The 26,655-nt window shown below is 37.6% G+C and overlaps 1 protein-coding gene across 2 annotated transcripts in view; it reads right to left on the bottom strand.

The window, feature by feature from the left end:
- GRM7 (glutamate metabotropic receptor 7) overlaps positions 1-26,655 on the bottom strand; it is an 805,916-nt gene that overhangs the window by 360,005 nt on the left and 419,256 nt on the right. For both annotated transcript variants that reach the window (XM_061195559.1, XM_061195560.1), the window contains exons 3-4: positions 12,120-12,261; positions 4,850-5,004 (exon numbers count right to left, since the gene is read on the bottom strand). In XM_061195559.1, the coding sequence (XP_061051542.1) occupies positions 4,850-5,004; positions 12,120-12,261 (297 nt within the window). The remainder of the gene's footprint in view (positions 1-4,849; positions 5,005-12,119; positions 12,262-26,655) is intronic.

Below are 26,655 nucleotides of genomic sequence, written 5' to 3'. Positions count from 1 at the left end.
AATACAATCCTACCTCAATAAACAAGAAACATCTCAAATAAACAACCTAACCTTACACCTAAAGCAATTAGAAAAAGAAGAACAAAAAAACTGCAAAGTTAGCAGAAGGAAAGAAATCATAAAGATCAGATCAGAAATAAATGAAAAAGAAATGAAGGAAACAACAGCAAAGATCAATAAAACTAAAAGCTGGTTCTTTGAGAAGATAAACAAAATTGATAAACCATTAGCCAGGCTCATCAAGAAAAAAAGGGAAAAGACTGAAATCAATAGAATTAGAAATGAAAAAGAAGTAACAACTGACATTCCAGAAAAACAAAGGATCATGAGAGATTACTACAAGCAATTATATGCCAATAAAATGGACAACCTGGAAGATATGGACAAATTCTCAGAAAAGCACAACCTTCCAAGAATGAACCAGGAAGAAATAGAAAATATAAAGAGACCAATCACAAGCACTGAAATTGAAACTGTGATTAAAAATCTTCCAACAAACAAAAGCCCAGGACCAGATGGCTTCACAGGTGAATTCTATCAAACATTTAGAGAAGGGCTAACACCTATCCTTCTCAAACACTTCCAAAATATAGCAGAGGGAGGAACACTCCCCAACTCATTCTACGAGGCCACTATCACCCTGATACCAAAACCAGACAAAGATGTCACAGAAATAGAAAACTACAGGCCGATATCACTGATAAACATAGATGCAAAAATCCTCAACAAAATACTAGCAAACAAAGTCTAACAGCACATTAAAAGGATCACATACCATGATCAAGTGGAGTTTATCCCAGGGATGCAAGGATTCTTCAATATATGCAAATCAATCAATGATATACACCATATTAACAAATTGAAGGAGGAAAACCATATGATCATCTCAATAGACGCAGAAAAAGTCTCCGACAAAATTCAACACACATTTATGATAAAAACCCTCTAGAAAGTAGGGATAGAGGGAACTCACCTCAACATAATAAAGGCCACATAGGACAAACCACAGCCAACATCGTTCTCAATGGTGAAAAACTGAAACCATTTCCTCTAAGATCAGGAACATGACAAGGTTGTCCACTCTCACCACTATTATTCAACATAGCTTGGAAGTTTTAGCCACAGCAATCAGAGAAGAAAAAGAAATAAAAGGAATCCAAATAGGAAAAGAAGCAAAGCTGTCACTGTTTGCAGATGACATGATACTATACATAGAGAACCTTAAAGATGCTACCGGAAAACTACCAGAGCTAATCAATGAATTTGGTAAAGTAGCAGGATACAAAATGAATGCACAGAAATCTCTTGCATTCCTATACACTAATAATGAAAAGTCTGAAAGAGAAATTAAGGAAACACTTCCATTTACCACTGCAATAAAAAGAATAAAATACCTAGGAATAAACCTACCTATAGAGACAAAAGACCTGTATGCAGAAAACTACAAGACACTGGTGAAAGAAACTAAAGATGATACAAACAGATGGAGAGATATACCATGTTTTTCGATTGGAAGAGTCAACAGTGTGAAAATGACTACACTACCCAAAGCAATCTACAGAGTCCATGCAATCCATATCAAACTACCAATGGCATTTTTCACAGAACTAGAACAAAATATTTCACAATATATATGGAAACACCAAAGACCCCGAATAGCCAAAGCAATCTTGAGAAAGAAAAACGGAGCGGGAGGAATCAGGCTCCTGGACTTCAGACAATACTACAAAGCTACAGTAATCAAGACAGGATGGTACTGGCACAAAAACAGAAATATAGATCAATGGAACAGGGTAGAAAGCCCAGAGAGAAACCCACACACATATGGTCACCTTATAGTTGATAAAAGAGGCAAGAATATACAATGGAGAAAAGATAACCTCTTCAATAAGTGGTGCTGGGAAAACTGGACAGCTACATGTAAAAGAGTGAAATTAGAACACTCCCTAACACCATACACAAAAATAAACTCAAAATGGATTAAAGACCTAAATGTAAGGCCAGACACACTATAAAACTCTTAGAGGAAACCATAGGCAGAACAGTCTATGAAATAAATCACAGCAAGATCCCTTTTGACCCACCTCCTATAGAAATGGAAATAAAAACAAAATAAACAAATGGGACCTAATGTAACTTAAAAGCTTTTGCACAGCAGGGGAAAACATAAACAAGATGAAAAGACAACCCTCAGTATGGGAGAAAATATTTGTAAATGAAGCAACTGACAAAGGATTAATCTCCAAAATTTACAAGCAGCTCATGCAGCTCAATAACAAAAAAACAAACAACCCAATCCAAAAATGGGCAGAAGACCTAAATAGACATTTCTCCAAGGGAGACATACAGATTGCCAACAAACACATGAAAGGATGCTCAACATCACTAATCATTAGAGAAGTGCAAATCAAAACTACCGTGAGGTATCACCTCACTCCAGTCCGAATGGCCATCATCAAAAAATCTACAAACAATAAATGCTGGAGAGGGTGTGGAGAAAAGGGAACCCTCTTGCACTGTTGGTGGGAATGTAAATTGATACAGCCACTATGGAGGACAGTATGGAGGTTCCTTAAAAAACTAAAAATAGAACTACCATACAACCCAGCAATCCCACTACTGGGCATATACCCTGAGAATACCATAATTCAAAAAGAGACATGTACCACAATGTTCACTGCAGCTCTATTTACAATAGCCAGGACATGGAAGCAACCTAAGTGTCCATCGACAGATGAATGGATAAAGAAGATGTGGCACATATATACAATGGAATATTACTCAGCCATAAAAAGAAACAAAATTGAGTTATTTGTAGTGAGGTGGATGGACTCTGTCATACAGAGTGAAGTAAGTCACAAAGAGAAAAACAAATACCGTATGCTAACAGATATATATGGAATGTAAAAAAAAAAAAAAAAAGGTTCTGAAGAATATAGGGGCAGGACAGGAATAAAGATGCAGACAGAGAGAATGGACTTGAGGACACAGGGAGGGGGAAGGGTAAGCTGGGATGAAGTGAGAGAGTGGCATGGACTTGTATATACTACCAAATGTAAAATAGATAGGTAGTGGGAAGCAGCCGCATAGCACAGGGAGATGAGCTCAGTGCTTTGTGTCCACCTAGAGGGGTGGGATAGGGAGGGTGGGACAGAGACGCAAGAGGGAGGGGATATGGGGATATATGTATATGTATAGCTGATTCACTTTGTTATAAAGCGGAAACTAACACACCATTGTAAAGCAATTATACTCCAATACAGATGCTAAAAACAAAGTGTAAAGAAAAAAAAAGAACTGGAAGGATTTAAGGATGGCTACAATGAAGGATTGGGCTGCAGAATGAATTATTTAAAGTTACCCCAATATGCTCTGCTCCTTCACTCCTCTGCTCCCTCCTCCTGGGTTCGGAGTAGAGGAGTTTCCTTGCGTGGTCTGATGAGCTTTAGTGCATCACTTCCTGTTTCACCTCCTCACAGGCATCTTTCCGCAACCACAGCATCACCACCCTAGACAAGCTTGCATTTTATCTTACCCCACACCATCTATTCCGCACTGTGCTTACAGTATTTCTCATGTTACATAGTCATCAACTATTTTCTGATACCTTTACTGAGCTCTGTACGCTTTGAGGATGGGATTTTTGTCCTCTTCTTATTTTTCCAACTCAGCACAGAGCAAAGCACACAGTAGATAGTTAAGTTTTTAGTGAAAAGGAGTGGAAAGAGTTAAAATGGCTTTTATTCTTGTAGCTCATCTGCAGATGTATTGGGTTGGGTAGGAAGATAAGCAATCTTCTCCGGACATATATTTGGGAATGAAATTAATTCAAAGCCTCTCAATGAACACATGGGTGACTCATGGGATCTTTATCTCCCTGAGATAACACAGAAAGGAAACAGTGACAGAACCTGGCTTGTTTAAAAAGGCCCACATAGAACATGCAGCATTCTGGGGAGAATAATTACTTAGGTTGGAGTAGAGACAGAATAGAAAGAAAGGCAAATATTTGATTCTTTGTGAGTGAGAGGATGGAGTTCTTTTTAACGTGCAAAGCATGTTTTATGGAATCTTTGGAGACCTGGCCCATCCGAAAAGGAAGACAAAGCAGGATACCAGCGGAGGAGTTGCTTTTCTTTACAGTGTCTTCTTTTAGTAATAACTATTCAAATTAAAGGAGAAAATAAATTGTAATCAGCAACTTTTGTTAGATCAGAAAGATGCCAATAAACGCCCTCTCCTCCTTCTACCTCTCGAAGAATCTTTGTAGCAGCAAGGAAGGCAAAGGAAAAGAAAAGGGGCAGCAATTTCAGAAGGTACGAGAAAGAGAAAGAGAAAGCAAGAACAAAAGAGCCTCAGGAAGGCAAGGTGATGTTGGTGCCTGAGCTGGATCATATGCTGTATGATCTTGGGGGTTAGAAGAGACCTCAAGAGGTAATGGGGGGAAAGAATCACTATAGTTATCCTGCTACAGAAGTAATGGATAAATTACAAAGGGAAAATACTCTCTTAGAAAATGCAGCTCACTTATATACACTTTGATTGTGTTATTATTTCACTTCTTATTAAGGGTAATGATCTCTCAGAAAGCTCTTACAGCATAATAAAACAAAGGATATATGCTAATTGGGATATTATTATGAACATAACATGATCTTTTCAAAAGAAGACTATCAACTAAAAGAACAGACCAGATATAGGGCCTCATTTGTATTTCATAGCTGCAAGTTTGAAACTATCCTGCATAAATTATGTAAAAAACCCAATCCACAAAGAGACACATGCTTTAGCCACCCTACACAGCACCAACCATTCTCTTAGAGTATCAAGCTACTGACAAAACTCATACCTTCCACAGTTGCTCGCTTGGGCTGAATGGTGATGGCTCCTTCTGCAATATCTTCATGCTGGTGCAGTGGGTTTATTTTGGATCCCCAGCTGTCTGATCCCACCCAAAGGAAATGGCCTACTTGGTCAGCTCTTTTGGCTGCTGCAAGGATCTGCCTGTGGAGAGGAATATTAAAAATATATCTTAATGATAAAGAGCAGCTATTGAACACATACATATTAGGAATCAAGCAGAAGAAAAGCAAGTTAATATTTCTCAAAAAGTAAGTGATCAATAGTAAGAAAAAGGATTTACATCCTTAATATATAAAGAGTTTTTGTAAACCAATAAGACAAGTAATCAAAGTAGCTTGAGGTAAATAGGCAGAGTATTAAAAATCAAAAGATAAAAGGAGTAATATAAATAACCAGTAAGCTGGTTATTCACATACTTGAAAAAGGCGGAAAATGTGAATTAGAACACAATATTTAATTTTGGCCAAAACGTTCGTTTGGTTTTATTCTGTGTTGTGAGTTTTGGCATGAGGCTGGAGACATGAGCACTCCCATTCGCTGCTGGTAGTACATATCTTTTCTGGAAAGCAATATATCGGTCTAAATGGAGCATCTTGAATTATTTATAAAAATGAACAGAAATTCACATTAAGCTTGAAACATGTACAACTCATGTTTATAAATGAAAATAGTATACAAATAACAAGGGAAAATAAAAAAAGGGAAACTCATTATTCATGAAATTAATACAATAATATTTTTGGAAGAACAGGGGATGGATAAGAGGTAACTGCATTTGTGCAACAGCAACTACTTTGGTGGGTAATAACAGCAGTGGTGGTTGGTTTGCCTCTCAGGACTTGTAGATACCAGGTACCACAGATGTACATGGTTCAATACAATATGATTGGTTGAAAAACTGTATATGAAATGGCAAAAACCAAAGGTCTCCTTCTCTTTCACCTGGGCAGTATATGGAATGGTAATTTTCTAATAAAGTCCTAAGGAATAGGTTCTGATACTGTGAACACCCAAACAGTAGAAGGTGGTAGATGTGAGATGGTGAGTTAAACATGACGGTGGTGGGAGTGAGGGAAGAAGTTAAAGTTACCATTAAGAAGTGAAATAGTAAGACCCTCTAGGAAATTTTCACCTCTGCTTACAGAATTCTAGAAACCAAGGGTGTGTTGTCCCAGGCAGAAAACAGCTTCTCTGGAAAAATCTGAACCACCCCAGGAAAAAGATTCTAGATACTGACACAGAGATATTCTCTCATGGAATGGCCACTGGGATGCCTGACCAGTCCACCCAGAGCCCTATCAGTTGACAAATTCTGCCCATGTACATAGAACTCTCTGTGTCTTACTCAACTGGAAACTGCTGGAAATGACCCATCATTTTGGAAAATTCCCAAGGTAAAATAGAAACCAAATAAATTAACAAGGGAAAGGAAACTGGTGTGGGGTGAGGCAGAGAAAATATACCAAAAAAACAAAAAAAAAAGAAACAAAAAAAAGTAAGTGCAGTTAAATGAGAATTATCATCTCTATTATCAAGAATGAGATAGAAACAACAATAAGAAATAACCCTTAGTTATTAAAAATATGAAACTAAAATTAAGTTAGAAGAGATAAAGAAGAAAGTGAAGAAACATTTTCAGAAAGCAAAACAACAAAAAGGTATAACATACACAAGAAAAGATAAGTGTCTTAAAGAATAAACCCAGGAAGACTTACATCCAACTAATAGCATTTCCAGAACAAATGTAAAGAGAAATTAAAGTTTTAAATAATTTTTTAATGAAAAAAAAACCTGCAAGGAATTGAAAGTATGCATTTCCAAATTAAAGAGACTCATCCATCAATTTAATGGGGGAAAATAAAGCATGTCACAGAATTAAGAATTCTAGAAAAAGTGAGAATAAAGCTTTCAAGAGAAAACTGGGATCTCTGGAGAGTAATAAGAAGCAGAATATTACCAACTTCTCAAGAGAAGAAAAAGAAAAAAAAGGATGACAGATGATGAAGTAATGCCTTCCAAATTTTGAGAAAAAAACATTCATAATCTAGAATTCTAATATTTAACACACACAGAATCTCTATACAAATAGAACTGGCATCTATAAAGGTAGATAGACAGACAGATAGATGGACAGACAGAGATAGATAGATAGATATCCGAGGGATCTTAAAGATTTTTCTATCCAAACTTAGAATCTCAAATTCCTTGCAAGTTTCAAGTTTTGTAACTCATTAGTCACCATAGCTACTTGCTATAAATCATTTACGCACCAGGTATGATGTATTTAAAAATAAATATGAGACCACACCTTACATTTCCAACTAGTAATTAAGTGTGGAGGCAGGATAAGAATATTTTTAGTCGTGAAACACACAAAAAAGTTTTTCTTTAGTTTTTCCTTTACTAGAAAATCATTGGAGGGTGCACTTAAGCAAAAAAAGAAAATAAATGATGAATAAAAATGAAAGAAAGAGAGAGAGTAAGAAAAAGAAAATCTTAAAATAATAGAGACCAGTCTAGTTTAAAACAGAAAGATGGAGCTTTCAGGAGGGAAGTGTCCCAAAAAGTAATGGAACTCTCAGATTATTTTATATATATGAACATATGGGAAAAGTGATAGACCTAGGACATTAATAATAAAATATTAAAGATAACTATGCAAGTAAAAAAACTGTCATATTAACTCCAGGAAAAACAAAAAGTTTTTCCCCCAAAATCATATCATAGAAAAAATACTTGATGCTATAGTATATAATATTTATACTATCACAATAATGTCAACTCTGATTTTTGCTAAATGAAAATCTGATAGAACAATGTTGGGAAGATAAAGGAGGCGTAAATGAGCCAAATTCTACCTCACATAAGAGGAACTGATAGATAATATTTTAAAGTAATAGTTCCAAAATTGCAGTATAAGCACATTATGCAGGTAAGAGCAGTAGAATTAGCTTAAAGAAATAAAATAATTGCTCAAGGAGAACAAAACCAGAGAGTATGGTGGGATGGGACAGGAGATCAATGTTTTGCATCAAAAATGTTTTAGTCATATTTTGTTTTTTTAAAAAATTATGTGCCTTTATTATTTTCACAAAAATAAAACACAATCGTTTATACTCTATCCATAGAGATACCATTTCTATTGATACTAATCTATCCAAAGGATATGATTACTGATGCTGTGAAAATCGTATGTTCATTACTGGAGATAACCTAAATGCAGAGCAATAAGGGATTGGTTAAAGAAATGATAGTGCATCCAAAGGATGGATTAGAGACCAATTAAAATTATACATAGTTTGATTTCTGCAAGGTATTGTTAAGAAAAAAAAAAGTCAAATTAAAAAAACTGCAAAAGATTATTCAGTTCTTACATAATGAAGGCTGGCCCCACATATATGAATATATGCGTACTTAAAAGTATAGAGTTGTATGACAGCACAGAAAAATAAGGATAATACACAATTTGTTGTTAATAACAATTCATTGAGAAAGTGCTGATGAAGTTTGAAGAGCATGAAAAGGATGGGGAGAAGCCAACTATAACAAGGTAAGAAAGACAAAACTGATATAAATACAAAAAGTAAATATTCGCCTTAATGTGTTTACATAAAAGTGTGGGTTAATTTATTAAGAGAAATAAGATTAAACCATTTAAACATATTATGGTATGAGATGTGAATTGCAAAAAGTAGAATATCAAATTCTATGCGATCCTGATTCTGTTGGGGAAAACTTACTTACGTTTAGAATAAAATAATTGCAAACGTTAAACCAGAATTTTATTAGCGGTTATCTCTGAGTGTTGGGATAGCAAGTTTTATAGGGGATTACTTGCAATCCTGATTTGTGATTATTCTCTCTAAACTTTAATTTTTCTAGATAATCAGGGGGCAGAGTAAACATAAGGATTCCTTTAACTAAAATGCAACGACAAAAATATTTCCATTATTTTCCAATGGATTACAATAGCCCTGTATTACTTTTATAATCAGAAAAAAAAGTGTTTCAGGAAAACAATACACTCTTGTCTAACATTCAAATTATCAGTACCCATGACTGATTAAGCACTTAGCTCCAAAATCTAGATATTAAGGTCTTCTCACTGCTATTCTCTGACAAAGTCTATGAAATTAATGTTCTAAGAAATCTCAAAATTCCCCATCTACAGTGTAAATCTTCTGAAAAAAGAAATAACATAACATTGTGGGTTAACAGTGGGCTTAAGTTCATGTTTTGGAAGAAACTTATATATGCACTTGACTTTTATTACTGTGCTCAAAAACTATTACTGCTGTCACTTCTATGAGTCACACTACACAATGGTATTCAACCACAAACTCCCATGCGAAAAATAATGAGCATAGCTATTGAGCAGATTTCATACCTTTTTACATTGCAAACTAAAACCTCACACTACCTGCAAGTCAAGGATATTACAACCAATTAATCACCAGAGCTATGAGTAAATAAGTCTTTTATGTGCCATGTGCATAAATATAAACAGGGGGCCACACCTTATCAATGTATTACACATTTTAGAATGTGCAAAACATGTATGAAAAAAATTTATGAGATGATTAAGAAAAGTATCAGTTGACAAGATCTGGAGCAAAAAAAAAGCAAGAGTAATATTATAACAACAAAGTGCCTTAAATAACTAAATCACAAAGTGTTGAAGGAAATGCCCTAAGAGCAAGAGAATCAGCGTTTTGTAAGGAGAGAAATGATACGTCCAAGGGGTGATCAGAAACAGTTTCATGGAGAAAGGCACGTTTGAAATAAACCTTGAAGAACAGACACAGTCTCGACAGGTAGAGAAGGAGGGGAGAAACACCATGAGCCAAAGCCCTGATGGAGGAGTGATGAGGACACACTGGAGGACCAGTCATGCATTGTAGGTGGAGAACTGAGTGAGTGAAGGCAGGGTCTACATGCAAAAATAGGACCACATTTTAAAGCATCATGAAGTTCAGAGAGAGAGGCCTTTACTTATATTATTAAACAGACTAGGCATTTGATTCATTCTCATTTGATGGTATCCATTGAGCATCTGCCATGTACTGAGCACTGTGATAAGGGCTAAAGATACGAAAGGAAGTCAAAAGGGGCATCATCTCTGTCTTAGTGATGCCTACAGACTAGTGGAGAATACAGACACTACTTAAATGATCAAAGGATGTAAAATTACATCAGTGACATCAACTACGAAACTGAGTTGTTATGACAAACTTATCAAAGCTACATTGTTCAGAGAAATCTTCCTTCAAAAGCAACACTATCGATGGCACTAAAATGATGAAGTGGGGAAGCAAAGCATTCCAGGTAGCTGGAAGAGAATGTACAAAGACCCAGGAAGGAGGAAACACAAATGGCCCCTTGCCTGCAGTACACAAACCACGAGGGAGCATGGAATGAAATAAAGCTAGAAAAGCAGAAGTCCAGATCATCATAGAAAGAGCTCAAAAGGATTTTCATTTTACTGATGGGAAAACTGAGGTCTCAAAGAGTTAGGGAAGTAGGGTGTGGGGAGAGGCTTGCCCAAGGTGAGAGAGTGGTCATTTAAGTAGCAAAAAAAAATAAATAAATAAATCCATCCTCGGGTATCCTGACTTGAGGTTTAATACTCTTCTCATTTACTCGTCCTGCCACCCATGTCAGAGCTCAAAACTGTGATGGGGTTAAGGTTATGAAAGGAAGTCAAAAGGGGCATCACCTCCACTTTAATGATGCGTACAGACTAGTGGAGAATACAGACTCCAATTAAGTGATGGGTGGATTCAGAAGCAGATGGAGAATACACATGGAGGGGGAGACACAGGACCGGCAGGCTGGCAATGATGGAGATGCAATACTCCACGTGGGGGTAACAATGGCCTGGAACCTTCAACTGTACCCTTAATAAAAGATATTCACCTTCAAATTAAACGACACATTATTTTGAACTGTGAGACAAACTAAGATTAAAAAAATCCACACAGCTCTTTCCCATCAGCAGAGGTGTAAATTGGCAACATCTCTTTGGAAAACAATATTCCCATTTAAGAAGGAACGCATCTTTGCCCTGGAAACTTCTTTTCCAGGAATTTCTGTTTTAAATACTTGCAAATATATAAAGTAATACACTTGTACATTATTATATATTTGCAGTATGTTAATATTATATACCACACATTGTAAAGTATGTGTATATTAATATTTCATATTTGCACACACAGATTTGTGGAAGAGAAAGTTTATCGCAACACAATTTATAATTGCAAAAGTCTGTAATCAAACTTAAATGTCAATCAGGAAGGGAGCAGTTAGATAAATTACAGGAAATATATAAAATGAAATTCTGCATGGCTATTGAAAAGACCGAATAGATCTATAGGTATTCAGAAACTTCCATGAAAAAAGAGTGAGTGAAGGCGAGCAGGGGGGGAGAACAACACATAGTGTTCTACCATTTGTGTAAAAATATACACACTGTCTCTAGAAAAATCTACAAGACACTGGTTATTAGCTATAGCATCTGGAAAGGAGAAGTTGTTAGCTATGGGACAGGATGAATGCAGCTTTTTTTCTAATCTAGATTTTTAAACATTTTTTGATATTTTAAATCAGGTGTAATTCCTGTTTGTTCTAAAAATGATAAGGATTCTGGACCAACCGAGGTGGCAGTGGTCAGAAATGGAAACAGGGCCTATTTGTGTTCTAGAAACATTTCGAAGGTTAGCCCTCCATGGCTTGGCCAAGGAATGAGCTAAAAAGGAAAGTCAAAATTAACAATCAGATTGTTGACACCAAGGAGGATCAAGGTAAAGAAAGAGACAACAAGTGGATTGGAGAATGTAGAGATACGACAAGTTTGGTTTTGAACACACGAAGTCCAAAGCAGGAGTAATATGGCCAGAAATATAAGGCATTTTTCTTTTACATTAAGAAGAACCACTCTTTAGATAAAAGTCTGTTACACGTGGATATATTATTTAATAAAAGAACCTTCGGAAAGTCCAGGGGTCTTCTCTTTTTACAAGTCATTGAATACATTTTTTTACCTAATGGGGGGAAATATATGACAGAAACATGCTGCTGCTTCCATGGTTCGCTCTAACTACTTCTGTTGGGTAGAAAGCGCGAACAGACTTTGCCACCATGTAATTATCGATTTGATTCTGTGCTATCTTTTCCCCTTTGTCTGCCAGGATCCTGATCTGTCTGTCTCCTAAATTGCAACATGCATATTAACGAATTTCACCAGTCAGCCTTACTTGATATCCTCATCGTTGGCAAAAATCACGACAGCCCTGGAGTTGGGTGTGTCCAGGAGCTGTTTGATAATTCTATCGAAGTCAATGGTCCTGTCTTTGCGTTCTTGGGGGATTCTCACGGACTGGGCAATGCAGAGCCCACCTGTGTAAGAAAAGAAAGCAGAGTGTCAATAAAGTTCTCACAGAGATACCAAACAAACCAGGGAAAGTAGATGGGGAGGAGGAACTTGCAAATTCGGAGTGCATAGCACTTCCTTGGTGATTTGCTGAATGAGGAAGGCTTAGGACAATATGCTGAGTTCATACTTGGTGCACCTTCCATGGTAAGGCACAGCCTCATTCTCTTAGTAATGCACTTGTATGCACAGGAGTACCAGTGATACTGATTCTGGAGAGGTAGGTTTAGGTAGACAAACTGGATGGGAGGCCTTTAAAATGAATGTAATACACTACAAGAAAACCACAGTCAACTACAATATAAAAGTACTTGAACAGGTAAAACTCATGTCAATTTCTATTGCTTTTCTGGTGTTTGCATTCTCATAATTTTTTCCCCTTTATACCCGTTCCAACTGTTCAAGCTCACAGCCAATGGAGTAAATCTAAAAATAAAACAACAAGAACAAGATCAACTATTATAAATCAGAGTAATAATTCTTTTTGACCACATACTATGTGCCCAACCTACGAATGTGTGTTCTATGTACGTTATCTGATCTCAAAAATCCTTATAAGGTAGTTAGCATTGCCCATTTCATGTTAGTAGAAAAGGGGATTAAATAGAAAAATAGATGTGTTTACTCCAGACTTCTCAGGACCATTACGGTATTGACTGGCTTATGAATTTCAAGACAGGGGAATATGCAGCAGTTTAGTAAGCAACTGATACCCTCCCCACTACTCAACACCTGCTTAGTAGCAGCTCCTGGATCCAGTGGGGGTTTTTTGTTTTTTTGGTTTTTTTTAATGAAACACAACTTAAGAAAGGCTGGCATAGACAAAAGAGGTAAAGAGGATATTTGTAGGAAAGGCCCCAAAGGTCATCCAATGGGCAGAAGACCTAGGGGCAGAGACAAGAGGAAAACCTTGTTCTTTTTGTAATGTGGAGATACCCGTAATCAACAAGCTTATACCGAGAGCATCGACAACTGGGTGGAAGCTACTAGGCTTCCATAAGCATAGAAAAGTATAAACTCTAATCCAAAAGTGAACCGCCATTACATCTTTATCCCAATCAGTGTCAGCTCTCTCTAAGTGGCTCTCAACCTTCTATGTGCTTGAAATCACCGATGGTCTTTCTGTAAAGTATAGAAGCCCAGCAACACTATCAACCAACTTGACCTAATTGACATTTACAGAGCGATCCCCAGGACAACAGAAGAGTACACTTTCTTTTCAAATGGAAAATGGAACATTCATTAAGCTAGACCATCTTCTGGGTCATAAAAGAGAAAAAAAACTTAAATTCAAAAGAACATTATGCTCTCAGACCATAACAGAATCAAACTGGAAATCAATAACAGAAAGAAAACAGGAAAATCTCCGAACACTTGGAAATTAAACAACACACATCTAAACTACCCACGGGTCAAAGAGGAAGTGTCAAGGGAAATTTAAAAGTATTTCTAACTAAATGAAAATGAAACTGCAACATCTCAAAATGTATAGACTACAGCTAAACTGATGTTTATAAGGAAATAGATATCATTAAATGCTTATGTTCGGAAAGAAGAAACATCCAAAATCAGCAACCTAAACTTCTACTTTAAGAAATAAGAGAAAGAAGAGCTAAACAACTCCTCCTCCAAAAAAGCAGAAAAAAACACAATGATATATAACTAAATATCTTTTAAAATAGCTTTTAAAAAATACTAACAATACCAAATACTAGAGAAGATGCAGAGCAATAGGATGCTCGTTCATTGCTGGTGGAAATGTACAATGGTACAACCAGTTTGGAAAATAGTTTGGCATTTCCAAAATGTTAAATATAGAGTTAACATATCAAGCAGTGGTTCCAATCCTAGCTGTTTATCCAAGTGAATTGAAAAGTTATGTTCACACAAATGTGCTCGTAAATGTTTATAGAAACTTCATTCATAATCACTAAAACTGGAAACAACTAAGACATCTGTCAACAGGTGAATGGATAAACTAACCGTGGTCTACCCAGGCAATAGGATACTACTCAGCAACAAAAGGGAACTACTGATTCTTGGAAGAACGTGAATGAATCTTAAATGCATTTTGCTAAGTGAAAAAGTTAAACCAAAAAGGCTGCATGTTATATAATTCTATTCATATGACATTCTAGGAAAAAGCAAAACCATAGGGGTGGAAAGTAGATCAGTGGATGCCAGCGGTTAGGAGAGAGAGGAGGGGTTGACTACAAAGGGACTGCACAAGGGCACTTGGGGCCAGTGGAAATGTTCTGTATGGTACTGTGATGTAGATACATGATTCCAGGCACTTGCCAAAACCCTAAGAACAACGTGTCACAACAACTGGACTTTACTGTATGCAAAATCAACCAAGAAATTAGGGGATCCTAAAATGGAATGCAAACTGTGACAAACGAACTGCATTATAAATGTATCAGAGAATTTCACTGAAGGGGATGAATAGGAAAGGAGTTGTCCTAAGTAACTTTTAAAAATAGCGTATGACTGGAAACTCTAAGGATAAAGACAAGAAGAACAGCACATAAAATGGTACTCTAATTTGTAAATTTTCCACAGGGATACAAGTTAGCAATGCTGGAACTGCTACCCATACTGGAGTCCAACAAAACAAGAAAGAAATTGTATATAATGGGAACCAGGTTTCTCAGAGTTAGGTAAAGAATTTAAACGCAAACAAGAGAATGTGGCTAGAATGGAACATGCGGCGTGAGGCGGAGTCAGACACAGTGTAAACTCACGGCTTAGAGTGAGACGCCTGCATGCGTGGGTTATCTTATACATACATACATGCATATGTGGGCTAGTATACATATATATATATATAGGTACCCTACCACTATCCATTGAGAGAGTCTAGAAGTAGTGACACTCCATAGCCACATCTACTGACCAGACTGGTTTTGAAATACCATCTTTCAACAAAAAGAACCAGGTCTCTTTGGAGAAATGGGTGATTCTGAAGTTGGGGCAAAGCACATGCAAGACAAGTCTGGATCAACTTGTCATGTCAGGAAGCAAGAAGTCCACAAAAGAAAAAAAAAAATGGAAGGGGGGATGTCAGAAGGACATAGGAGCCAACCTAAAAGATCTCCCAATGAACAAAGCTAGAATAATATTAGCAACAAAATAAATAATGATGGTACTGAATGACTATCCAAAGAATACACACAATACATACTCAGGAATCCATACTATTAAAAAATAAATGACCAAAATAATCAATAAATAGGAAAGATGGAATGAATCCTCCTCACAGAACAATCCCAACTAATAAATTTTGAAGGAATGAGGGACATGGAATATCACCATTAGAACATTAGAGGAAAAACTGCTGCAGGCAAGGTCCACTGATGAATGCTAAAATTCATGTGGGAAATTATAAGGAGACACTGAACATTGATATAGCTTAAAAGAATCTCACCCCAAATATTTACTAATTATTCTGGTGGTTTAAACATATGCCTACAACTTCTTTGATATTCTTCCTTTGAAGAGGTGGAGATTAATATTTTTGCCCTTAAGTGTAGTCTGGACTTAGTGCCTAGCTTAAGAATACGGAAAAGGAAAAAGAATAACTGAACAGTGGATAAACTCAGCAGACTCTAACTGGACCACTAAGTTAACATCACTAGTGCTAAGTCACGTTGATTTAATGTGCCCCCTGATATGATGTGATGATAAGGGTGACCCCATTTGTATTTTACTCTTCCCCAAACCCATAACCTTAATCTTCATCTGCTCATGAGAAAATGTCAGAAAAAAATTAAAATTGAGGGACATTCTACAAAATACCTGACTTGTACTTTTCAAAATTGTCAAGATCATGAAATAAAAGACTGAGAAACTGAAAACTGGATTGGATCCTTGGACAGCAAAAAGACATTCACGTAAAAACTGGTGAAATTTGAATAAAGTCTGTAGTTAAGAGTATTTTTACATTGTTAATTTCTCAATTTTGATAAATGTACACTAGTTATTTAAAGTATTAACATTTGGGGGAAATCAAAGATGGGTATATAGGAATTCTATCTTTGTAACTCTTCTGTAAATCTAAAATCAAGATAAAATTTAAATATATATATATACACACACACACACACACACACACCCCTACCTATCTATCTAATGCACCTATACCTACCTACCTTTCTGGGTCTTATCTGTAATGAATTCTTATTTAGTAAGTAGTGGAACAGGCTAGGAATCTGAATTTTTAACAAGAGCTTTAACTCAGTGGTTCTCATGCATTCATTCAGCTAGAGGAGTTGTTTCAAAACACGTATTTCTGGTCCGCACCTCCAGAAATTCTCATTCAGTAGCTTTGGGTGAGGCCTGTGAATCTGCATTTCTAACAGATTTCCAGGTGATGCTGATGCTGTAGGTCAGGGGACCGTATTTTGAGATCACTGCTCTAGGTGATACTGCTGCAGGTGGCCAGGAGATCAGATTTCGAGACATATTCACTTGGGTATCTCCAAATTGGTTGTAGCCAATTTAGGTAAAAGTAGAACTTAGGCATGGATATTCTAGCCAAACATTTTTAGGGCACTCTTAGGATGGTGAGATAGGGAGAAAGAAGGAAGGGATGCATCATTATGCTTTGTTATAAGGTTTCCAGTGATGCAGAGAGAGAGCAACAGGAGAAATATCCCTTGGTAATGGCACCTACAGTCTCAAGGCCATAATCGCTCCAAGGCTGGAAAACATCACAGAGGATAGAGGGATGAAACCATCTGCAAACTGTGCTAGGGCTGCTGTGGGGAAGAAATGGCCACTTTACCACCTTCTCGGCAGGAGAAGGGGAATAATTCTGGATGGAAACCCAGCTTCCCATCAGGATTCAATTACAACTGAGTGGTTAAGGAAATGAGAGCAAACTCCATTTGGCGACACAATTAGTGGAGGGGCGGCCTGCACTTCTGGGTTTCGGGCTCAGCCAGCGCACGCTAGGGGAGCCGATGCACGGAGTTTTGTGATTGCAGAATCGAGATGCTCACCGTGTCTTAGAGAGAACTGCCCGCAGGTGAGCAAAATCAAACAACTCAACAGAAGAAAGAAACTGGCTATAAACATGGTAATGAGAATGGTCATGTTCATAAAGCTAAAATGTAAAAAGGAAAGAAGATTGAAAAACAAAGGATGAGAAAGAAACATGCTGTTTTGATCTTTTCCTCCTGGAAGGCTTGAGTGGTACCTGCTGGAAAGACAGTCATTTCATTCGCCTCAGACCCAAAGGAGAATGTGGCAGGTTGATAAATGTACATATATTGCACACAGATGACTTTGACCAAGCATTCAATTCAGACCAAGCGTGTCATGCCAGAAATGGGCCATTGTGAGACAATAATCCAGGTCTTGTGTGTCTGCCAGCAAGGAATGAAGTGGTCCACACACCTGCACACACACACCTGGTGTTCAGATGTCAGTTAGCTTGTTTCTCAGTAATGGTGATAACTCAGCACACTACACTCACCTCTAACATGTAACCAATTTTTCCATCTCAAGCTACTGCCCTATTGCATGCAAACTTTCTACGGTTTGTGTTCTAGCTTAGTCCCTCAGCGTGGATTCAGCTCGCTCTCTGTTACATATCTGATGTTATTTAGTCACCTCAGCACATGAGCAACCTACATTTCAGAAAATATTGGTTCAAAACCACGAGCTTAAGAATCTAACTTTGGAGGTGCATTTCTTTTGTGTGTGAAGACTAATTGGAATTTGGCAGTGGCAGCTGGCATTGCAACTGACAATTAGGTCGCATTTCTCTGGGGCACAAACGTGTAGGAAAAATTGGACAGTAACATCATACATGTTGCAAATGGACGCGTGTCACAGGACAACTCCATTCATAACATGTCAGCTTTGACTGAAAAAGCCCACTGTCAGCAACCTGAGGACATAGAAGCCACTGGAAAGAATTTCAGCATGCCAGAAATCAATCTGCTTTTCCATTTGGAGCTGAAAACTGGTCAGTTTTCTGTCTGCCTGTGGTAGCGAGCAATCTATAACTGCAAGAGAAACTTCAGGAGTCAGGCCACAGAGTGTTTCCATTAAAAATACTCTTCTCTCCCAAATGATCATGGATTCTTTTCCATCTGATAAGCAGAAGCAATAGGAAAGCATTTAAAGTTTGCAACTCAGTTCTGTCAGAGCTTACACACGATACACTCTCTCTGATGATCTGGTCTATTATTTAGATATGCCAATTCACTTTAGCAAATATTTATTGAGACTCTATTATGTGAAAGGCGCTCTAGGATTTTTTTTTTTTCCGAAGGAATATATAAAAGCAGTATAAAGAGTCTTAGAAATGACTGTGTTCCATTACAAACGGGGCCACTGAGGTCTGGAGAGTTTGATAGTGATGATATTAATCACAGAAGAAGGACTGACACTAAGTTCTGTGTATGTGTCAGATACCATCCTAAATGCTTTATATCATATTCATTAGTTATATAACCCCATGAGGCAGCTTTGCTAACATTCCCATTTGGACATGTGGAAACAGAGGCATTCTGAAGTAACTCACCCCAAATCACAAATTTAATGACAGCGGAGTAGTAGGATTTTTGTCTTTCAAAATATAGCTCACAAATTACAGGGAGAGGATGACAGACGTCATAGAAGCAGACGAAGACATGCATAACACATCTTGTTAGAGGAATCACCAAAAGCGTGGTGGAAGAAGTTTAGTCTCAGATGGGATGTTTCACATCTGTGTAGGGGGTCAGTGGAAGGATACTTAATGAAGGGAAGACAGAAGTCAAATCGGAAAAGTCGTTATGGATAAGATTGCCCAGCCCTCCCTTCCTTCCTGGCTAACAGATTCCTGGTTTTGCTCAGGGTGGAGAGATGTCTGGTCCCAAGCAACAGCTTATCACAGATCAAGGGGGCAGTTCTGCTCCCGAATCTCCCAGCCTCTTTTTAAGGTAGAAATGACCATGATATCCATGAAACCGGTAGGGGTTGCTGGAGACAGTTCTGGAAAAACTTGCTCGTTTTGGAAAGGCGAGAGGGAAAGAAAGAGGCTGGCATCCCTCTTCCTCCAGCCTTTAGATGTTATGTCTAGAGCTCTTACTGTCCTCTTGACACCATCCAGCCACAAGGAAAATGATGAAGAACAACACTCTGAAAATAGGAAACCAGAAAGAAAGAACTAGAGTCCCTGACGTTATGCATCGTTGGGCAGAAGCAACAGTGCCAGCAGCCACTTACCTCTGAACTGCCTGATATGTGAGAAAACAAACCATGCTTTTACTTGACTACTAGCATTCAGTTTTCTCTTATTTGCAACTGAACACAATCCTAACTTATCCTTGCCTTTAAAGAATTGCCAGCCCATTATAAAAGGAAGAGAAAATTCCTGACAGTGTAAACTTTCAAAGAAATGTACAATGCAGAAAAAAGGCCAGGAATCACAACTGCAGTGGTGGGAGATGCTGGGGAAAAGCGACCGATTGGCACCTGCAGGTATCTGTGGGCAAGATAGCTGGGGGGGAGAGAGGGAGACAAAGTGGAAGAGAGTAAGTAGCCACATGGACATGGGAAATGGTACCCAGGGTCAGAGGAGAGGTAGGCAAAGATTTTGGTGATTGAGGCACATTTGTTGGAAGCCTGAGAATTACAGGCTCAGGGTTTTTGATTTTTCTTAGTCACTAACTGTCTGCATAATCTTTCACATACGCATATTCCTTTCTAGATTGAGAGGGAAGAGGATAGAAAGCAGGAAGGCCGGAAGCAAGGGCAGACGAACACTCAAAGGAAATGCTCAGGAACCAGACTGGAAAGGGCATTTAGGGGAGCTTGCAGAGATGAGCTTGCCTCTAGCGACGTGTAATAAAGAGCAGCGGTTAGACCAACGGGGCTGGGGTTGGATTGCACGAGACTTTATGAGACAAAAACCATAAGAAACTATATGCTTGGGTGAAAAACGTTCTCTTCTGTCCCTGCCCGGGAGCAGTACGTCTGCCACTGAGAGCAGAACTCATGTGCTGTCTGGACAGGTTACTGAAAGGTTAATCCATCATATCTTTCAGCCAAGAAATGTCAGACTTCAAATCTCACTTAAGTATGTTCAGCAATTTCAGGGGCATCATTGTGCTTGAGAAGAATTTGCATCTTACTTTGGGAGACGATGAGATATAAAGCAATCTTGAACAGAGCCATGCGTATTCTAGCTGGCTTGATCTGAGAACCTAAGAAATGAAAGCACACTTAGTACAACCCTCTGATTTTAAAGATGCTGACAATGGTCTGGAAAGGGAAGGTGATGGCCAACTCAGCATCAGAGCAGATGCTCTGAAATTAACATGTTTTTTCTTCTTAAATTTCTGATTTCATCCTCTCTCAGCTGGTGATGTTACACTCTGAGTTACCCTCTTTGCCATTTTACATCCATGCATTCATGCATTCATTCATTAAACAGAAAATTCACTAAGCATCTGGCATGTCTCAAGCATTCTTTTAGTTGCTAGGGATAAAGAAATCAACATAAAAGACAAATATCCTATTCATTCTCAAGGGGATACACACCAATAAGACAACTTTTCTTCTTAATTCTCTTTCAAAACTGTGATGGCCTCTGAAGATGCTCCGAGTTTTGCTTGCAACCAAAATCCCAGTACGAAACATCAAGTTATTCTCAACAGCTGGTAACTTGGCAGGTCGTGAGCGGGTTAATCAAGAATATGCCCTGATTCAAGAAGCCTTTGGAAGGCAAGCTGTTCCTTTCCCTGAAGAAGAACTAAGAAATTGGCTGATTTTTTACAGTCACTGGTTTTCCCTGTGGGTTGAGCAGCCTCAGCCGTCAGAAGTAATTGTCACTTGTCTCCAAGTAGCGACTCTGTAAGGATGGACCACTATGCATCCCTGGACAGTAAAAAGGAGGCCAACTCATGAATCTCAAACATGACTGCTTTTTCCAAACCACTATTTGCATTTAGTCAAGTTCCCACTTGGCTGTGTTGGGGGGAGATGGAGGAGGCTGATTTTATGATTCATTTTATTTTTTTAATTTTTTGTGTGTGTGATCTATTTTTTTAAATTTTTTATTGGAGTATAGTTGATTTACAATGTTGTGTTAGTTTCTGCTATAATCAGTTATACATGTACATATCACCACTCATTTTTAGATTCTTGAAAATTAGGGGATAATTGGATATCATGTCTGTGTGGGAATCCATCCAGAGAATTCAAATTCAGTGGGAGTTTAGGGCAGGCATATATATAAATATATATACATATATGTGTGTGTGTATATATATACACATATATATATATAGAGAGAGAGAGGGAGGAACTATTTTAATATTTCATTACATTTCTAAGGCAGTGGTTCTAAAGATATGCTCTTACCTTTGTGAATTCTCTAGTAATCTGTGTATGCATTTCTTGCAGTACTATACTAGAGTAATTTTAAAAATAATCTCCACACTACTAGTTTTCCTGAATAAATTAATAAGTGATTTATGCCATTCTTCATTGGTTCTTTCACTAAAGTAATACCTTTCCCCCGTAAGGACTCCCTTTATTGGTTCCAAAGCCTTTTTAATTCCTCCATTCTTTTTTTTATTGAAATATGGTTGATTTACAATGTTGGGTTAGTTTCAAGTGTACAGCAAAGTGACATACATATATATATATATATAATATAATATATATATATATTCTTTTTCAGCTTATTTTCCCGTATAGGTTATTACAAAATATTGAGTATAGTTCCCTGTGCTATACAGTAGGTACTTGTTGGGTACCTATTTTATATATAGTAGTGTGTATATGTTAATCCCAAATTCCTAATTTATCCCTCCCCCTTCTCCTTTGGTAACCTTATTTGAACACCACCAAGTACTAAAAGACATGGCGAAAGGTGAGGTACTCATTCATTTTATAGATGAGAGGACAGAAGCTTGGAAGTTAAATTGATTTGTCCAACACCAACACATGCCAGGACACAAATTGAAAACAACTGACCCTCAGTCCAGAGCTGTTTCCTCATCAGCTCTGAGGATTCTGATGAGGTTCCCCCCACATCCCACCCTTACTCTTTTCTCCATCACATTTCTCTCAATGAATCAATAAACCAGCATAAATGGAATGCTTAAAACTCTTATGACCTTCTAGGCCATCAAACTTTTCTAAACAGTGAACATTTTTGTTAACTCTTTTATACTAGTATCTTTTCATTTAATGAATCAGTGCCAGAGATTTTTAACTCAACCCCTTCAAAAAACAAACATCTCTCTCTTTGTATATCCTTAGAGGATAAAAATGATTGAGTCTTCATCCTGTCAATGGGAAAGGGATAATTGTACTCAGATCTCAAGGCTCATTCAGCACGGTTGATGGAACGTTTAAACACATAGAATTCAACTTTATAAAAAATATAAGGAAAGCATCCCTTTCATATGATTAACACTATCAATTTGAGTAACAGTTTACAATACTGGATATCAAAATCAGACTTCTCTCATATGACCAGCTGTCATTGAAATCGTGACCTCTGCATGCTAAAAGAGAAACTACACTGACTTTTTAGAATTGTGCTATTTTCAGCCTCTTTTTCTGCAGCTCATTCCCCACCTCCCCTTAGTGTCTCTGCTAAGATAGATCAGTACTGCAGCAAAACATCGTTCTCTTGAGACTTGAAAGAGTACACATATCAATAAAAGCCATTTTTAAAGAATGTGAGCATTTATCATTGTTAAAGGAACCTTGCTATTTATCAGCGTGTATGTCTCAAATCAAAGAAGTGGAAACAAATGAATTCTGCATTTAATGGCTTTAGAAATATGTCACCCTCACCATTTTTCACACGCTTAGAGGAAATTCTTCCCCTCCCTCACTGAAGAGTGTAGTATTTAAGGCTTCATGTCACATGACGCTTCTCTTTTTTTGATTGAAGTATAATTGATTTACAATGTTGTGTTAATTTCAATTGTATGGCAAAGGGATTCAGATTCTTTTCCCTTATAGGTTATTACAAAATATTGAGTATAGTTCCCTGTGCTATACAGTAGGTCCTTGTTGGTTATCTATTTTATTGGGATTAACATATACACACATAACACTTCTTTAAGCACAAGAGATCAAGCAAGATGCTGGATCACATCACAGTCTTCATCTATGTGACTAAATCGGGTGGCTTTGTATAAATGCTTCCCATGTCCCAGGAGATGACTGAACTGTTAACAGTAAAGGAGTGAAGAGTTCATTGTGTTTTCCAAGAGTCTTGGACAGAATAAGACATGTTAAGTGGATTCCTCCATGTTCCAATTTACTGGGCTGCCCTTGGAGAAGTCTTGCTCACACTTCCTCTGTTTCCTTTAGAGCATTCCCACAAGAACTCAAGCCACACACCAGGCCAGCAAGTTTGGGAAATCAATACTTCCTGAATTCTTAGGTCACTTAAGACTTCGAAGAATTTACTGCTCTAAATCTCTCCAGACATGTAAGTGTATCATTTGCAAATGAGATGTGGGCTGATTGACAAGATTGTTCTGAAATAATCTCATTCACCTCCTTCCATATTATCAACCACACTGGTTTAGATGGGGTGCAAGCCTTCTGCCCAGGAATCGGGAAACAGATCCTTCAACCATCTCTCAAGTTTTACTCAAAGCTGCACCAGATAAAGCTGAAGTTCTGTTCTAAGAAGGGGCTGTTCGTATTAAACCAGGATGACATTTTTTCTTCAGTGTATTTGCAAATATACTTGCCTTTTGTGACATATTCATTTTTATTGTGATTTGATAATAGAAATGAAAGATTTTTCATTCTGAAACCCAGAGTATATTCAAAAGAGGAATAGAACTTCCCTGGTGGCACAGTGGTTAGGAATCCGCCTGCCAATGCAGGGGACACGGGTTCGAGCCCTGTTCCGGGAGGATCCCACATGCCGCGGAGTAACTAAGCCTGTGCACCACAACTACTGAGCCTGCACTCTAGAGCCCACGAGCCACAAGTACTGAGCCTGCGTGCCATAACTACTGAGCCCACGTGCCACAATTACTGAAGCCTGCATGCCTAGAGCCCATGCTCCACAACAAAGAGAAGCCACCTCAATGAGAAGCCTGGGAACCGCAATGAAGAGTAGCCCCCGCTCACCACAACTAGAGAAAGCCCGTGCGCAGCAATGAAGATCCAACACAGCCAGAAATAAATAAATAAATAAATTTATTTTAAAAAAAAGGAATAAATAAAATCACACCTTTAATGACCTCAATATAAGAGAGAAGAAAGGAAGAGACATGAATGCAGATATCCTCAAATTCTAGACAGAGACATGAATGATTAAATAAACCATGGGCAGGTTTTAATGCTTTATGTTTTGGTTAACAAAAGGGAGAAAAAAAGAATAAGAGAGGATAGGGCATCATAGTCACTTGTCATTGCATATGCAAAGGGTTACTGAAACTGAATAAATGAAATAAAAATTAATGAGAAGTCTATGTTTCGTGCATAAAAATAAAACCCATGCTTTCGAAGCAATCGAGCCTGCAATCGGATTGCTTCTGGTAAACAGAGTTGCAGGTTAGTGTCAGAGCAACACCCACAAGGGAAGAATGTGAGATAATGAATTTTTCTACCCAGAGTATAATAGTCAGCAATCGCACAAACCTCAAGTTTATCGATTGTCCCAACAATGCCAAATTACATCTTGAAATGTGATTATACAAAATAAGTCTAATCAACCAGATGTTAAATGTTTAATGCAAAATATTAAGAAAATGCACGTAATCTTGTAAAAAATGAATATGGGTTTTAATTTAGGTTGAACCAAGCAACCACCTTTGTGATGATGTGAGCTCCGAGCATTAAGCTAGCTCTGGCAAATTTCCCTCCCTAGAGGGGAAGGTACACGGTTTGTGTCATTCAAATATCTTAATTAGAGACTAGGATCAGATCTGGATTGCTACCTTTTGACAGTGTTGTGAATTAAAAGAATCAAATGAATGCACACAATCATCCACATCTAAAGAGAGTTTCTACTGGGTTGGCCAAAAAGTTCGTTTGGGTTTTCTGTACCACGTCATGGAAAACCCGAACGAACTTTTTGGCCAAACCCATATATTCATATGGCGTGAATTCAATCCACGTTACCTGCTAATGACATTGCATAGACTTAAGCTCCAAATGCTGTATACACACTAAAATCACTGATGGGCTTCAGGAATTACTCTAAGGTAAATGGGAAGAAGAAAATTCCATAAGGAAAGATGGTAAATAGAAGGTGGCAAGGCATTAAAAAAAATTTTTTTTAAAAATCAAGAATCCTGTATTCCTCTCAGACCAAAGTGTGAGCTGTCTTATCAAAAGGGGTCGGAAATGACATATGCACATTACTATGTTTAAAACAGATAACCAACCATGACCTACTGTATACCACAGGGAACTCTGCTCAATATTCTGTAATAACCTAAATGGGAAAAGAATTTGAAAAAGAATAGATATACGTATATGTATAACTGAATCACCTTGCTCTATACCTGAAACTAACACAGCACTGTAAATCAACTATAGTCCAATATAAAATAAAAATTAAAAAAGGGGGAGGTTGACATCACACTGAAATTTTAAAAAGCCATGGACTATGTGGAAGTTAGAGGCGTCTAAAATTTCGGCAGTTGTAGAATGTACACTCAGTTCTGCCTGGTCCTCTGGGACATAGGGATTTACCTGGATGTTGTAAGTATATGCTCACTGCACCTTACAACATTTTACCTAGAGTGTACTACCTGTATGTTTTTGGACTATCTCCCCGTATAATTTACGGTTGTGTGTTTCTGGAAGGGAAAGTACACTAATAAGCATGGGAGGTTTACTATGCACTAGACCCAACTGAATGAAGGTGCTCATGTATGACCTTCATTCAATAAAATAACACAAGAACACTACAGGTTGAAACAGAGGCATACTGAAATGGGGTGGTGCAAATGATCAGGCAACAAAAGATGCACCACCTGTAGGGAATTTTAAAAAGAAATTACAAGTTATCTGCTTTTTATTACAACCATAGGCTAGCCATTCTAAACAATGGCAGGAAAAAACGCTCCACTCCAAAAAATTTTGGTTGATCTAAGTCAGGATCTGTAAAGGGTCAGATAGTAAATATTTCAGACTTTGTAGGGCACGTGATCTCTGTTGCAGCTACTCAACTCTGTTGCAGCATGACAGCAGCCAACTTCCTTAGAAGATGTAAAAAATGGTCATTTAAAAAATTATTTATAACAATAGGCAGCTGAAAAAATGTAACCCATAAGTCAAAGTTTACTGACCTCTGGTCTAATTTCTAAACAATTGCAGTGACTACTGTTTTGATAATATATACATAAGCTCCAAATGAGCACCATTTT

This window comes from Eubalaena glacialis, chromosome 7, assembly GCF_028564815.1.
Source record: "Eubalaena glacialis isolate mEubGla1 chromosome 7, mEubGla1.1.hap2.+ XY, whole genome shotgun sequence".
NCBI lineage: Eukaryota > Metazoa > Chordata > Mammalia > Artiodactyla > Balaenidae > Eubalaena > Eubalaena glacialis.
This window is presented reverse-complemented; position numbering and strand designations above follow the sequence as displayed.